Source organism: Erithacus rubecula (assembly GCF_903797595.1).
Source record: "Erithacus rubecula genome assembly, chromosome: 14".
In the NCBI taxonomy this organism is placed as follows: Eukaryota; Metazoa; Chordata; class Aves; order Passeriformes; family Muscicapidae; genus Erithacus; species Erithacus rubecula.
This window is the reverse complement of record NC_136666.1, coordinates 770,700-786,216: the sequence shown is the minus strand read 5'-3', so window position 1 is coordinate 786,216 and position 15,517 is coordinate 770,700. Positions and strand designations below refer to the sequence as shown.

At 47.6% G+C, this 15,517-nt stretch overlaps 1 protein-coding gene across 4 annotated transcripts in view; it reads right to left on the bottom strand.

Annotated features, from left to right (window-relative positions):
* The window catches only part of TMEM266 (transmembrane protein 266), a 52,554-nt gene that overhangs the window by 7,023 nt on the left and 30,014 nt on the right, over nucleotides 1-15,517 (bottom strand). For all 4 annotated transcript variants that reach the window (XM_079317871.1, XM_079317873.1, XM_079317872.1 and 1 more), the window contains one exon: nucleotides 9,508-9,694. In XM_079317871.1, the coding sequence (XP_079173997.1) occupies nucleotides 9,508-9,694 (187 nt within the window). The remainder of the gene's footprint in view (nucleotides 1-9,507; nucleotides 9,695-15,517) is intronic.

The window sequence follows — 15,517 nt, the reverse complement described above, 5'->3', positions numbered from 1 at the left end:
CAAACCACCAAGCACTCTGTACCTGAAATAGCTGCACTCATAAGAAGGCAATCTAACCTGACACTGAAAGGCAACGTGGTTGTTTTCCTGGTTTCAGTGGATCTTAAAAGCTTTTTCGGCCCTTGTTGATCTTTAAATGCCTGCAGTCAGAGGTGTGCTTTGTGCTAATGTCTGAGTTTAAAAAAGAGGCCTCAGAGTAGCTCAAGGCGATGCTGCTGGATTAGGAGTACATTGCAAGGCTTTTCAGCTATCTGCTACTAAAATACACTTCATTTCAGTCATGCATAATTGATACTGTCAGTGCCACCAGGCCTGCCAGCCTACAGACACAGGCTCTGCTTCAGAGGATGCCTGTGCAGCCCTTCTGGAAGGCACTTCCAGCACCCTGGGGTCCAATTCTGAGCAGACAAACGAGGAAAACAGCACAGCATGGCTGGATGAGGATGAGGGCCACCCTCCCTGACACCTGACAAAAGCCACCAACTTGGGTGCTCCCAGTCACTCCAAATGTCAGACATTGTGCATCAAAGACAGGAAACACTTGGAGAAGTTACTCACTGCTTTTCATCCTTTAAGGACAATGCTCAAGGGGAGGCTTCCTCAGGACTGCCTGCCTGTGTGCCAGCTGACACAAGGCACCAGGCACTGCTCCCAAACAGCAGAGTCCAAACCAGGTTAACAGAGAACCTGCTCTGCATGGCACTGCCAGACACCTGAGAGGAGCTCCAGGAATGAGTGCACTGCCCCTGCTCCCTCTGAGCTAGGAGCACAATTCCAGCCTGGCTTGGCCCTGTGTGTGATTGCTGGCACACACTGGGGGAGCTCCCAGCTGCCTCCTTCAGTGTCATTCTGTGATGGCCTTATTAATGTCACTGCTCACCACTGCTATCTATTTAGCTGTAAATATGGATATATAAATATATCCATAAGTGCATGTGTATGGAAATGTAAAACATATATATTCAACCTTGAGTAGTTTCTTATGAATAAAAACCATAAAGAGTAATGGAATAACCAGCAGCAGAATAAATATTTCAACAATAGATTAAGTTTTGAATTGTTACATTAAAACAAACTGACAATTAACAAACTCATCTGAGTCATCTGGGAGTCTCAGCTGCTTTGGGCATAGGTTATAAACAATTCCAGTTACCTCCAGTTGTATTCTACATTGCTCAAAAAAAGAGTTGAAAACAAAGCAACAAATAGCCAGCTGAAAGCGTATTTCTGTGCAGGTCAGATGTCCTGGAGTGGGACTCCCATGGGATCAGGATGAGCTGGTGGCACACAGGGAACAGCAGCTACACACAAGGGCCAGAGCATTTATATTATTTACATTCTACACAGTGTTTTCTGCTGGCAGACCTGTCTCACTCTGCCCTGTCCCACTCTCTGCCCTGTCACTCTCTGCCCTGTCCCTCACTCTGCCCTGTCCCTCACTCTGTGCCTTGTCCCACTCTCTGCCCTGTCCCTCACTCTGCCCTGTCCCACTCTCTGCCCTGTCTCACACTCTGCCCTGTCCCACTCTCTGCCCTGTCCCTCACTCTGCCCTCTCCCTCACTCTGTGCCCTGTCCCTCACTCTGTGCCCTGTCACTCTGTGCCCTGTCCCACTCTCTGCCCTGTCACTCTCTGCCGTCCCACTCTCTGCCCTGTCCCTCACTCTGCCCTGTCCCACTCTCTGCCCTGTCCCTCACTCTGCCCTGTCCCTCACTCTGCCCTGTCTCACTCTCTGCCCTGTCCCACTCTCTGCCCTGTCACTCTCTGCCCTGTCCCTCACTCTGCCCTGTCACTCTCTGCCCTGTCCCACTCTCTGCCCTGTCCCACTCTCTGCCCTGTCCCTCACTCTGCCCTGTCTCACTCTCTGCCCTGTCCCACTCTCTGCCCTGTCCCTCACTCTGCCCTGTCACTCTCTGCCCTGTCACTCTCTGCCCTGTCCCACTCTCTGCCCTGTCCCTCACTCTGCCCTGTCACTCTCTGCCCTGTCACTCTCTGCCCTGTCCCTCACTCTGCCCTGTCACTCTCTGCCCTGTCCCACTCTCTACCCTGTCCCTCACTCTGCCCTGTCACTCTCTGCCCTGTCACTCTCTGCCCTGTCCCTCACTCTGCCCTGTCACTCTCTGCCCTGTCCCACTCTCTGCCCTGTCCCACTCTCTGCCCTGTCCCTCACTCTGCCCTGTCCCTCACTCTGTGCCCTGTCCCACACTCTGCCCTGTCACTCTCTGCCCTGTCCCACACTCACCCCACCTTCCTGCACGGCCCCCAACCCCTCCAAGGCTGTTCCCTGCACTGCAGACCCATCTCTGCCTGCCCAAATCCCAGTTATTGGAAAAATGTGTGGTTCTTAGTGGGGCCTGCCTGACAACTGCTGGATTTTGTCTGATGAAGGTTTCCAAGTTATCTGCTTGTTCTTTTCCTGCAGGACTCCAAACACACACTGCAATGGTTCAGGGAGTAATAAACTACTTAGAGTACAGTGCCATATAATCTCATCTGACCCACGAGACAACATTGCAATCTCTCTCTCTTGGCCCCATAAAAACCTAATAAATTTGGTGAAACATATAAATAAAATTCCACCCAAGGCAGATCTCTTTCAATTCTATAATGCCTCAACAGTGATCTTTAATTGTTTCATCACTGCCTTCAGTGAATGATCTGCAGCTACCCATACAAGAGAAGGCCTTAAAAAGGGGATTTTATTTTCGAATGTTTCATTATTAGAGTATTTTACTTCATTTTTTATTGCCATTGGTTGTACTGCCTTCTATGTCTTCAAGCTGAATTTTCTGATCTGAAAGGTTATTTTTCTGCTGTGCAGCCTCCCACTGAGGAAGTGAGTCCTCAGAGTAATGTCTTAGCCCAGCTTCCTTCCAGAAAACAATCTTTACTAGGAGGTTTCTAAAGAGACAGAGCTTTCATCTGTTTCAACAGGAACCAAGAGCAGCCAGCTGGCACTTTCCAGGAGACTTCCCCTGCCTTTGGTCTGAAGACAGATTGCCACATTAGTGCAAGCTGCAGTACTCACCCCTGCTCAATTCACACACACAGGCAGTCCCTGCAGAGGCTGGATAGATGCCTGGGCACATGGATATTCCATCTTGGGAGCAACTGTGAAGTCAGCTTGCACAGAAAACACAGCAACATCTCCAGCCTGGTTCTAAGTCAGAAATCAACCTGTGGTCAAAGTCACTGTGCAGAAGGAAATCTGGGATGTGCAACAGGCTCCATTATCAGCAGATGCTGCTGTGACAGAAACCCAGAATCCTGACAACACATGGGGGCCTCACTGGAGCAGATGATGCAGCAGGAGCTGTGTGAGCTGACTGGAGCAGGCTGGGATGCAGAACAGCTCTGTCCAAGGGTGGCTGTGGCACAGGATGGCCTTGGGGGACTCTCACCCTTGTTCCCTGAGCATGGATCACCTTGTTCCCACCCTCGTTCCCTGAGCATGGATCAGCGGTTCCACATCTGAGTTGGCTCAGAGGAACCTGGGTCCGTCTCTGTGAAACAGCAACATTTGCTGAGTCTAAAATACAAAGCTAAGGAAGAATTTGGCTGCCACCAAAACAATCCTCAAGACAAGAAAAAACTAAGCAAAAGGATTCAAGAACAAACTGTTATAAACTGGCAATAAATAAATGTAATCTGAGAATCAGGAAAAGACTTGTAATGCTTTAGAAGCTGAGCTGCTGGAAGGGTGGCAGAGGGCAGAACACATCACTGCTGTCCCAGGCAGCACCATCTGCTCATGAAAGGGATCCTTATGAAAGGCTGCATGCTTGGACAGTGGAAAACATTCCAGATCTGTGTTCCTTTACCTGTCAACAATGTCTTCACACCTCCTCACACTAATGATGAGAGACAACCTCACCCTCCCAGCCGTGACTGCAGGCTCACCCCTTCTGGGAGGGAGCATTTTCCACCCCACCCATTTGGTGACTATGAAATACAAGAGCCTGACTCCACTAACTGCACACACATTTCTCTAAGTGTTGCTTAAGGTTTGATTCCTGCCTGGCTGATCAGTGCACAGAGAAGCACAAAGCCTGAAAGAGGCACCTAGAGAACAGCCAAGCTGAAGTGCTGTGCACTTAGATACTCCATTTCCAGGAGCAGACTTCAAAGTAGATACATTTCAGCATTTGAAAACAGCCATAAACTATTTTTTATCTATTGTTTTGCACTAACAGGGTTCTCTTAGAGCACTAACAGATGATCACCAAAGGAACTGGCTTAGAGTTTAAAAGCATCCAACCAGCTCAGACTGCCTTGCAAGGAACAACTGACAAAATCTTTCCCAGTGCCCTGCTTTGCCTTCTCAGACAGCTTATGAATAATCTTTAGGGAAGCCCTCTGAAGCTCCAGAATTTTTCATGCTTCCCTCCGAATATGCTACTTTCCTCACTTACAAAGCAGTGGGTACCTAAGGGGAGGGCAAGCTTTACTTTTCTTTAAAGCATGATCATAAATTGCAGCAGTCCCCCAAAGCAAAAGACTTACTGCTAACCCCATAAAAATGGAAATTTGACTCAGAACAGTTAAAAAAGGGTTTTTGGCGATTGGAAGTTCCAGTTCTTGCTCAAAGGAACAGAAGGGTGGTATATTAATCTTACAACATGGCAGTACTGCAGAATTTCAAAAACTGAAATGATATATGCAGGAAAAAGAGGAAATTCCACTGGGGCCTCTAATTCATATGTTATGGGAGAGATTAAAGAATAATAAATTTTGGAAGGAAGTATTAATGGCTAGAGGGGGCACTGTGAACCTGGCATTCCCTGAAGCCTGGAACTTTGTATACCAAACACTAAAAATGATTTGTGCAGAACAAGGAAACATTAGCTGTTACTCTCACCATGACCAGTTACATACTGTACGAGGCAAGAAGTCCTTAATAATTCAGAACTTCGTTTACAATTTAGAGATTAATAGATGGGATGGTATTTGCCATTATGTGAAATGGCAACCATGTCTGGGAAGAAGAAAGGAGCACTCAGGGTATTTCCCTGCTCTCAGAGAAGGGCTGACCACAATGGTCCTGAACATCATTAGTGATGCTGCTGTGCACTCACAGCAGCAGCTTTCAGCCCAAGCGCTTCACAAACAGAGCTGAAGTGCTCTGAGTGCAGCAAATGTCAGAGCTCTGCCCTGGGTCTGCAGCTCCTCCAGCCCTGCCCTTCTCTGGGGTCTATTTGTTTCCTGCTGTTGACACTGGTACCCTTTGACTTGCAGGCTGAAAACAGTTTCAGCCTTCACATTTGTCTGTTCAGGAGATAAAATTCTTGGCAAAAGAAATAAAACCTCAATTCAAAGCAAATTAAAGGTGAAAAAAATTCCTGCTTCTTTACCATATTAACTAGGAAATGCCATATATCCATACATTTTCCACAGAGTTATTCCTGCTGTGTCAGGAGGTCTCTTGATGAACTGGGGAGGCAGAAGTGTGAGGCAGCAACCAGCTCCTTGTTCCCAGAACTAGCACAGGACTGGTGTTCAGGAGGAGGCATGAAATGTTAGCTGGGGAGTGATGGGATTCTTTCAGAGCCCACTGTCCATCTGACCAGAGCTCCTGCTTCTTCCAGTCTTGTACCTGCACTTAAGGCACTTTAAATGCAAAGAGCAGGAGATCTGCTGAAGGAAAATCTGGGTGCAAACATGCAACTGAAAAGTCCCAAATCAGCCAGCACACCCACACTCTCCTGCTGCAGGTCACTGTGTGTCCCTGAGGTGCTGCATGTACCATGGGATACTGGGGTTACCTGACTTATTTTACTGAATGCTGCACTAAATGGTTGCACAAAGTCCTGTGTAAATACCAGAGTACAAGCTACAGCTGCCCCTGAGGAGCTTTAACTTATGCACTGTCCCATAAAACTTCCAGGTAGGGAAATGAGTAAAAAGTCTCAATGCTTTCTTATTCCATCAGCCCTTCCTGGTGAAGAATTCTGCACTGAATGTTTCCATTGTTCAATATAGATGGGGGAAATAAGATTAGCCTGAGATGGAATATCCCATTTTCTCATGCAGTATGTTCTCTAGCCAACTCAAGCTTGCTGGTTTGGCAGAATTCAGAGCTCTCTGAAGACACTGATTTTTTGAAGGCTGACAAAGTTTCATTTGGCAAAAACACATGCATTCCATTCCATCCCCCAGCCTCAGGTGTTCTATGTAAGGGCTAATGTTCTGCCAGAGCATAAAGAACATCACATCAGAGCCAGTTGTGCCAAACAGCTCCATCGTGGCTCTGAACTGCTGCTTTCCCCTGGATACTGAAGTGACCTGGTCCCTCATTTCTCCTCTCCCCAGAAGTGCAGTTGGCCATGGCAGGTTTGTTCCAGAGCACACAAGTGCCAAGTGGCACTCAGAATGATCAGCTGCAGCCCTCCCTCTGGAATCTCTAAAGCACAGCTTAGAGAAAAGCCTGCAAAGCAATCCCTAATGTGCTCTTACACACAGGGGAACTTACAAAATACAACCCTTGGCCCTGTGTTATAACACTGGGGCTGGAGTTCTGGCAGAGCAAGTGGTGTGGGCAGCCCTGAAGGCAGCAGAGCCAGAGTGCCTGCAGAGCAGCAGGGCACAGGAACTGTCCTGCCTGCCTGTGCTCTGCAGAGCCCATCTCTGAGTTGTACACATGCCTCAGCAGCTAGGGAGCTGGGACACCCCACAGCAACAGCACTCCAACACACAGAGACATGGAGGCACCTCCAGCCCTGCATGCTTCCAGCTGGCACAGCACAGGCAGCTCTGGCTGGCACTGCACTGTCAGAAGGTGCAGAATGAGCAGACACTGCCAGCATGGCACAGGAGCATGGGCAGAGCTGCTGCAGCACTGCCAGAGTAGCACTGGGAGTGAGTCAGTGCTGATAGCAGGACAGCACAGCCCCAGAAGAGGTGGGGAGGGAGAAGAGTGAGGCAGGGCTGGTGAGGATTCCTTATTGCTCAGAGGGAACTGCCTTCTCCAGCTTCATCTGAGATTTGCAAGGTACACAGAAGCAATCCATAAGCCAGCACTGCAAAACAATCTGGGGAATGCCAGGTGAAATCCTGTGTCCTGGGCTGTGCTCACTGACCCCACTGCTGTGGGTGGTGTCTGTGCTGGCAGCCCCATGTGATGACAGACCAGACTGTCACAGACTGCTGCCCTTACTGTGACACACAGGGAATTTCTCTCCTTGTCCAGCTCCTGCCTCATCCCACAGAAACTACCTGTTCAAATACAGCCACCCAAATTCAGTGCACTGACAATGAGCACTCAAAGATTTTGTATGCAATATATAATACACTGCAAGGAACATTTCCTTTGGTACTTTTAGATGATCTGCAGGAATTGGGAATTTATTCTGCATAGTCAGTAGAAGTATTTAAATATATCATTACACCTTACCCAGTATGTGAGTAGAAGTATTTAAATATATCATTACACCTTACCCAGTATGCGGGGCAATCCATTTTTTCTTATTTGCTGAATGTCTTTTTTTTCAGTGAAAAGTACAAATCCCTCTAGTCATGTAACCTAAGCACAGAAATCAATCCTGAAGATTTGGTATCTGCTTTGTTGCAGGAGTGGGCAGCATTATAGGAGTAATGAGTAATGAGTAATTCTGTTAACCTGGATGTTGGAATGAATACCTTGGACAGAAGAATTTTTAGATCAACCTCCAAAGCACTAAAATTTCAGCAAGGCTCCTTACAATGTGTGCAACACTCCAGTTCCAAATGTAACCCGCAAGGAACACATGCATAAATTATAATATATCCACTGGGGAAACCTCTGAAATACTATAAAAAAGAGGGAAATGCATTTTAGGGGTCAGTCTGCTCAACTGTCTGCTTTTAAATACAATTTCATATCAGGAATAATTAATGGCTTTACTGTAGTTAGTGCTTAGATATTACAAAGAGGAAAAAAAACAAAACAACTTCTACATACTTTCACTACTCTGCAGAGAAAAGGAAAGGATTATAATTTGAAAATGTCTAACAGCTTTTAAAGTATCTGTGCCTTGAATTCTAAGGAAGTTTGACCAACATAAAAACACTGTACAAACTTCTAATTCCAATAGATTCACAATAATTGAGCAAAGATGCCCAAGGAAGACTAACATACCACTAAGGCAGAGAGTGTTGTCTCCTCTGCAATATTACATTAAACCAGGAGACATTCTGCACAGGATCACAGGAAAGGAGCTTTGTCTTTTCCAGAAAAAAATTGATGTCGAGCACTTAGATAACAAAATCTGACACAAGTAAATGTGAGAGTGTTGTTATCCCCCTGAAGCACAGAGCTGCCCAGCAGACACCCCAGGCAGCAGAGTGCTCCTGGCCACAGCCACGTGGCACTCAGACCTGCAACACCCACACTGCACCTTCTCCTCTCCTGGCACCAGGGCTGCCCTGCCCAACACTGGCTGCTTTAGGGTGAGAGCACAGCCTCCAGGCAAGGCAAGCCCCACCTCCCAATGCAGGAGTCCTCTCCAAACCACAGAAATGCAAGTGGCCAAAGACCAAGTCTGTTTTTCAATGTTCTTCCCAATTTCCCTGCTTTCACCTCTGAGTGATTATCCCCTGGCCAACTTTCACTTGGCTGCTGCTTCTCTGGAGTTTGATGGATCTCATCATGAGGACACTGGGAAGGTACATCACGGCCATTTTCTTCCCCTGTCATTTCTTTGGCTCTGGTTAGAACCTACTTCCACAAACACCACAGCTCCTGCCACTTGAGAGCAGAAGCTGCCTCTCTGCAGCCTGCAGGAGTGGAGGTCCCCAATGGGACTCTACTGTGCAGGGATGGAGGCGCCCAGTGGGCTCTGCAGGTAGGGAGCAGCTGGCACAGCAGCAGTGGAGGTGCCCAGTGCACTGTACTGGCAGGGAGCAGCTGGCACAGCAGCAGTGGAGGTGCCCAGTGCACTGTGCTGGCAGGGAGCAGTGGCACAGCAGCAGTGGAGGTGCCCAGTGCACTGTACTGGCAGGGAGCAGCTGGCACAGCAGCAGTGGAGGTGCCCAGTGCACTCTGCTGGCAGGGAGCAGCTGGCACAGCAGCAGTGGAGGTGCCCAGTGCACTGTACTGGCAGGGAGCAGCTGGCACAGCAGCAGTGGAGGTGCCCAGTGCACTGTACTGGCAGGGAGCAGCTGGCACAGCAGCAGTGGAGGTGCCCAGTGCACTGTGCTGGCAGGGAGCAGTGGCACAGCAGCAGTGGAGGTGCCCAGTGCACTGTACTGGCAGGGAGCAGCTGGCACAGCAGCAGTGGAGGTGCCCAGTGCACTCTGCTGGCAGGGAGCAGCTGGCACAGCAGCAGTGGAGGTGCCCAGTGCACTGTACTGGCAGGGAGCAGCTGGCACAGCAGCAGTGGAGGTGCCCAGTGCACTGTGCTGGCAGGGAGCAGCTGGCACAGCAGCAGTGGAGGTGCCCAGTGCACTGTGCTGGCAGGGAGCAGTGGCACAGCAGCAGTGGAAGTGCCCAGTGCACTCTGCTGGCAGGGAGCAGCTGGCACAGCAGTACTCACCTCGTGCAGGGCGCAGCTCAGTGATGCTCTCGGTGGCTTCGTCGTCCGAGTCTTCGGTGGCCACCACCTTGTACCTCTTGCTGCTCTGCTTGTTCAGCACGTGGGGCACCTGCAGTGCAGCCTCTCTCTCTGCAGCCAGATCCAAATCCTGCTGGGCAAGGTGGGCCCTCAGCTGCCTGATTTCAAACTAGAGGGAAAAACAACACCACAAACTGATGTCATGTAAGCACGGCCAGAAGTTTCTATGCTACAGCTGGGGACCTGTGACCATTTTATCACTAAACAGTCTGGTAAAACAAATAGTGTGCCTGAGCCAGAACACGAGTCCAAGCTGCTGGTGCCCTCCCAAGAGCCTGTGTGAGCTGGACCATTGCTCACATAATCTAAAGACAATGACTTCCTCATGCTGGTCTTCTATTTTGCACAGCTGTGTCCTGAAGGTAGGATTTTGGACACTTTTAGCAAGTCTTACTGCCCAAGCTCATGTAACCTGGATGGAAAGAGTCTGCTTTTAACAGGCATTTAGGGAGCTAGGTTCATGACAAATATCCCTAACCAGACTTTGGAATGGGGCTGCCAGTGGAGGGGAGGTTCTCCGAGGAGCACTCCCTCACTAACCAGACAAGTGGAGGATGCTGTAGTCCTCTGCTGAGATCTCCTGTACTCAGCAGTGTGCAGAAAACCCTGGGGAAGGTTTCCACCTTTCTGGCCATTCCTCTCAAACATGGTAAAGAATTTCAGATGCCACAAGGGGATTTGCTCATGACTGGTGCTATAAAGCAGACACCTGACAGAAGGAAGCTACTGGGTACAATGTGACTGAGGGATACAGCAGATTTCTCTTGTTTTTGATGGCCATGCATATTCCACAATGCAGGAAGGAAAACAGTTCTTTTGGAGAGGCTGCAGAGACCCTTCAAACCCTCACAGAAGCAGGACAGAACTCCCTGTGCCACGCAGCACAGCTATAGAGCTGCAAGGAAGAGTTTCTCTTTAAAAGAGTAACTCTTCAAAATCAGTAGTACAACAGTGACCAAGGCATGTCTAATTCCAGAGTTTGAGAGGGAAACACAAATGAGGTGAATTTAAATTTAAACATTTAAATATGTCACTGCTGTGCCTCCTCTGGTTGAGGGCCTGAAGAAACAGGACAGAGCAGCTGCCACTACACACTCACAGCACACACAGAACTGCCTCCTCCACACTGGAAAACTGGTGTAGAAGGGCCCTGGCTGTGCCTCTCACCCCTCAGATGTGACCCAGATCTGCTTCCCTGACAGATTTTGGAACCCATCACCACACCCTGCTCATTCTGCTGCAGTCAGACATGGTGCAAACACCAGGGAGGGGAAACCAGACAGAATTTCCACAGATTTAGGAAAGAAAAAGGCATTCCAGTTTGCCACACCTGGAGACTATCTGCTTTCCTGAGCATCTGGGAAAGAACCACAGTACTTGGAAGGGCCATTGCAAGACTCAAATCTAAAAAGCCAAAGGGCAGTTCAAGCTTTCCAGATCCCACTCAGAGCAGCTAATCCAGGGCTCTAACAAAGCCCAGAGCTTTTCCTCCATCTGCAATTCAGTGCACAGAAGCCTGGCAGCTGCAAACTGCTGGATGCAAGCACTCACTGCTTTTAACCAAAGGTCTTCTGGCAGTGGCAGGCAGGAGTCAGGTGGAATTAGCAATGCCAAAATACTGCCCTGCTCCCTGATTTCCTGCAATGAGGCCTCCATGGCAGATTCCTGCAGGTTGTTATTGTGTTAACCTATTGCTAGGAAGAACAGGCACTGCTGATCTGCTCCCATCCAGCCTGAAGCATCCTAAGGCTCAAGGTACTTTGCCAGTATGAACATAGGGAATTTCAGATTTTATCCTGGACTTGGAGAAAAACAAACAATCCGAAGGAATACCTTACATTCCACCTTTAAAGGGAGAAAGATACCCTTTCAGACACTCCCCTGGTTTAAATGGAAGAAATGCTCAAACATGGCAGGTAAAAAATAAATTCTGAGATTTTTTTTTTCCTGTAGTCTACCTCAAACATAATTTCTGCTTTTCTACATTTCACCCTTCAAAAGCATTCACATGTGTCAAAAAAAGAAATAACTGTTATTAAAATGCTTAATTCTGGCCTAGAGGTATGGTATAATTTCCTTCTTTCACGAAAAACAAAAAATTTGGCAGATATTTTTTAACACAGATAGAGCTAGCTAAAAGTCAGCTCAATAAACATGTCTGCATCAGACCCAATTTAAGGAGCTTCAGCATTTACAAAGATTTGCTGAGCACTGTAATAATCAGAAGCCTGAATGCATCACAGCGTTGTACAGGTGTGAAGGAGCAGCAGCCCAGAAGAGAACGGGGAAGAACCCGGCTCCTGCTGCCCTGCCCAGTTCGTGGGGACACAGTGGCCATTGCAAAGGGCACAGCTTACGGGCAGGGCCCGTGAGTCGTGCCGGGCCGTCCGTCCGTCCGCAACCGGGACACGCCGGCCCGCAGCGCCGCTCTGCTGCCGCCTACCGAGCAAAGCGGGAACCGCGGCCGCGCCGCCGACCTGGACACGGCGGGCACGGGGACACACGGCGGGCACGGGGACACACGGCGGGCACGGGGACACACGGCGGGCACGGGGACACACGGCGGGCACGGGGACACACGGCGGGCACGGGGACACACGGCGGGCACGGGGACACACGGCGGGCACAGTGGGCACAGGGACACAGGGGACACAGGGCACCCTGTCACAGACACTGAACCTGGGCACTGGTGCCACCCTGTCACAGACACCGAACCAGAATTTTTGTTCATAAAATGCACGGACCTACAGAGGAGATTGGCTTGGTAGGAACTGTTTCCTAATAGTTATCCCAGGATCCTGCAGATGCTGGAATACTCAAAGCAAGCCCCTAAAAACACAGGTTTTGATCTAACCCTTAGGGCGTGTTCCTTACAGGCTCTTAGATTGCACGTGTTTCTATCTACTGAACACTGTATTGCACACTGACCTCAGGCAGCTCCAATGTGTACAAGAGCTGATCAGATTGCTCTGACTGCATTCAGCAGCCCAGAGCAGCTAAAATAAATCACGAGGAGGTATAAAATATAACAGTCTTTCCAAGTTAAAATTCTGGGCCAAGGTAACACATGAAATTCCTATTTGCATTAGGAGCTGATATAGGGTCTGAGTGTACACCTGGACCAGAAGAGCCAGACTGTGGAAGCCACAGCTTGTATTTCCAGGTACACCATCCTTCCCTCAGCTTGCAGAGCAGGAGCATACTGCACGTATCATCACAGGACAAAAAAAGACATAGAGACCTGAACACATGCTTTGATTAGTTTAAATTAACTCATAGCTATCAGGTCTGGAAAAACCTTGCATATCTCACAGAGAGCCAGTGAGCAAAAAAAATGTGGTGTGGAAGGGAACTTGTGACCCAGGAGACAAAGGTAAACCACCTCCTGACTCAGGGTAATTACAAATAGAGCACTCGTCCACCTCAAGCTGCTACTGCCTCTATTTACCAGGACATCTATGACATTTGTGTTCCTTAATCACACATGCTTTGGTAGCTTTTGGTGGGTATTTACCAATAAGTTCCAACATACTTAGTAATGAAAAATGTATTTTTGAAAACTTTATAGAATCTCAGCATAATCTAAGCTGAAATGGAACTGGGAGAATCATCTTGTCCAACACCTGGCTAAAAGCAGCTCCATTCAGCTCAGGCTGCTGAAAGCCTGTCCTCTCCAATTCTGTGTCTACACAGCACCACCTCCCTGCCCTTGCTCCAGTGCTTGCCCATTCTCCCCATGAAAATGTTCTTGTATTTCACAGGAAGCCTGCACATTCTGTGCTGGTGCACTCTCACTGTGCACCTCTCAAACTGTCTGGGTTCACCCAACCACCACAGAGCTGAGACAGCAACAAAGCTGCAACACATGTGGCTGATGTGAAAACACACTTCTTGCCAAAGAAATGGGAGATACAAAATGTTTTCTAGAAAATGAGTAACTGGATTGTCTGATATCAAGAGAAAGTTTATCAATGGGAAATTTGAATTTATCATTTTCAAAATCTGTTACATGTCCTCTTGCAGCACAAAGCTGGCAGTATTTTGTCAGGAAACAAACCAGAAAGAATTATGGGGCACTCCTGTGCACTTCCTCACTCAAATAATGCCCTAGGTGATTATTTCTAAGCAGGTAGATTGACAGAGCTACATCTTTCACATGCCTGGTTTTATTAAGTGGGCCACCCATCCTAGCTGGTATTTTACAATACACATGTAAAGGACTTACATGAGTGAATCATGGAGTTCTCCCCTTTAATGGTCTAACAACAGAGTGGGATTGACATGGCTTCAGAGAGATCAATGAACATTTTAGCCTGAAGCTTACTCGTGTCTAATGCAGGAGCAATAATTTTGCTCAATTCTATTAGTGCTGTCTGTACAGAATGCCCTGCCCTAAAACTCATCTGCCATTGGGATACAATCCAATGTTTATTTCCATTAGTTTAGTCATTGTTGGTAACAATAAAAATCAGGAGACAGTTGCAAACTAATGATTTATGGGTAGAATAAAACACAGGATGACCTTGGCTGCCTTCCATCCACCAAGAAAATGACTGGTAGTTAGAAATAAATTAAAATTATTGCAAGAGGATAGCATACGTTATTTCTCCAATAGGTAATTTTACCAGCTAAATACTCCTGTCATTAAACTGGCAGCTGTTGCACAAATTATATTCCAAGATAAAAAAAGAAATTACAGCTTCCATAGCTTGTGCAGTGTTCAGAGTGATGAAAGCCCCAGTTCCATAGGAACAGACAGAAAAGGAGCTCTGCTGTGATAAGGCAGAGCACACACACTCTTGGCTGGGCTGTGTTCAGATGAATTATTCTTATGGAAACTAAGCAGAAAAGACCAGGTAAGTGTATCTATTATCACAAATGGAAATTCCTTCACAGGTGATTCCAGAGAAAAGAAGCCATCTTCCCTGACTGGAATTTGTAGCTAATGAAACTTTAGAACTTTGGTTTGCAATTTAAGCTATTCTGATAAAACAAAACTATCAGCAATATACTCTGTATTTTTGGTAGTGACTGCAGTGAGACTTTTTTTCCTTTTACCTTTACCCATTTTCAGAAATCCCTCTTGCTCCATCCCTATTTAACAACCTCTTTTTTGCCAACTGAGAATAAATAAAAAGCAAACTATTCAAAAAGTTGCACTGGGGTACTACAGAGAACACAGTGGTGGTCTGTGCAAATATAATTTATAAATATATTCTGGTTCTCACATGCACAGCTGACCAAAAAGCAACATGTGGAAAGAGTTTCCATGTTTCTCCAGTGTCAGTCAGGAATGGAAATGTACTTTATAGTCGTGATACACCATCACCGGTCCAAAAAACCCCACAACTGACAAAGAGAATTCAAAAAGATAAAGGGAGGTTGTATCTTTCCTGATTTTAATTTTTAAAACAGAAATTCTGGTTTTGTCTACCTAGCATTAAGCACCAGCTTCAAATCAGCATGGGGATTCTCAGAGAATCGGTCACCAATTATTTTTGTTTTAAATCCCAAGCAAAACAGGCTAATTATTTTTCCAAATTCCTCTAATGAAGTAATTAATACTTTGCTTGAAACTTTAAAGATCATTTCATCTGCAGAATAAGCCAGACTCCAAGAATTCTAACCCCAAGTGCCTGAGCGGCAGCAAAGCAGAAAGAAACCCAACACAGGATCTCAGAAAAGGAAGGAAACCTGTCCAAGAGGAATGTTCTCAGCCCCATCTCTCACTATGGAATATATGCACATCCCCAGTGTGGTCACAAAAGTGCAGCACATGGTGGATCAGTGTCTGCCTGCACTGCTGGGGTTCAGGGAACCACGGTGACTTGACCTGCCCTGGCACAGCTGGCAGCACAGACAGGGCAGCCTGGAACCCTCCTGGCTGCTGCTGGGCTCTGCAGGCAAAGCTTCCCTCACAAACAGACAAGCC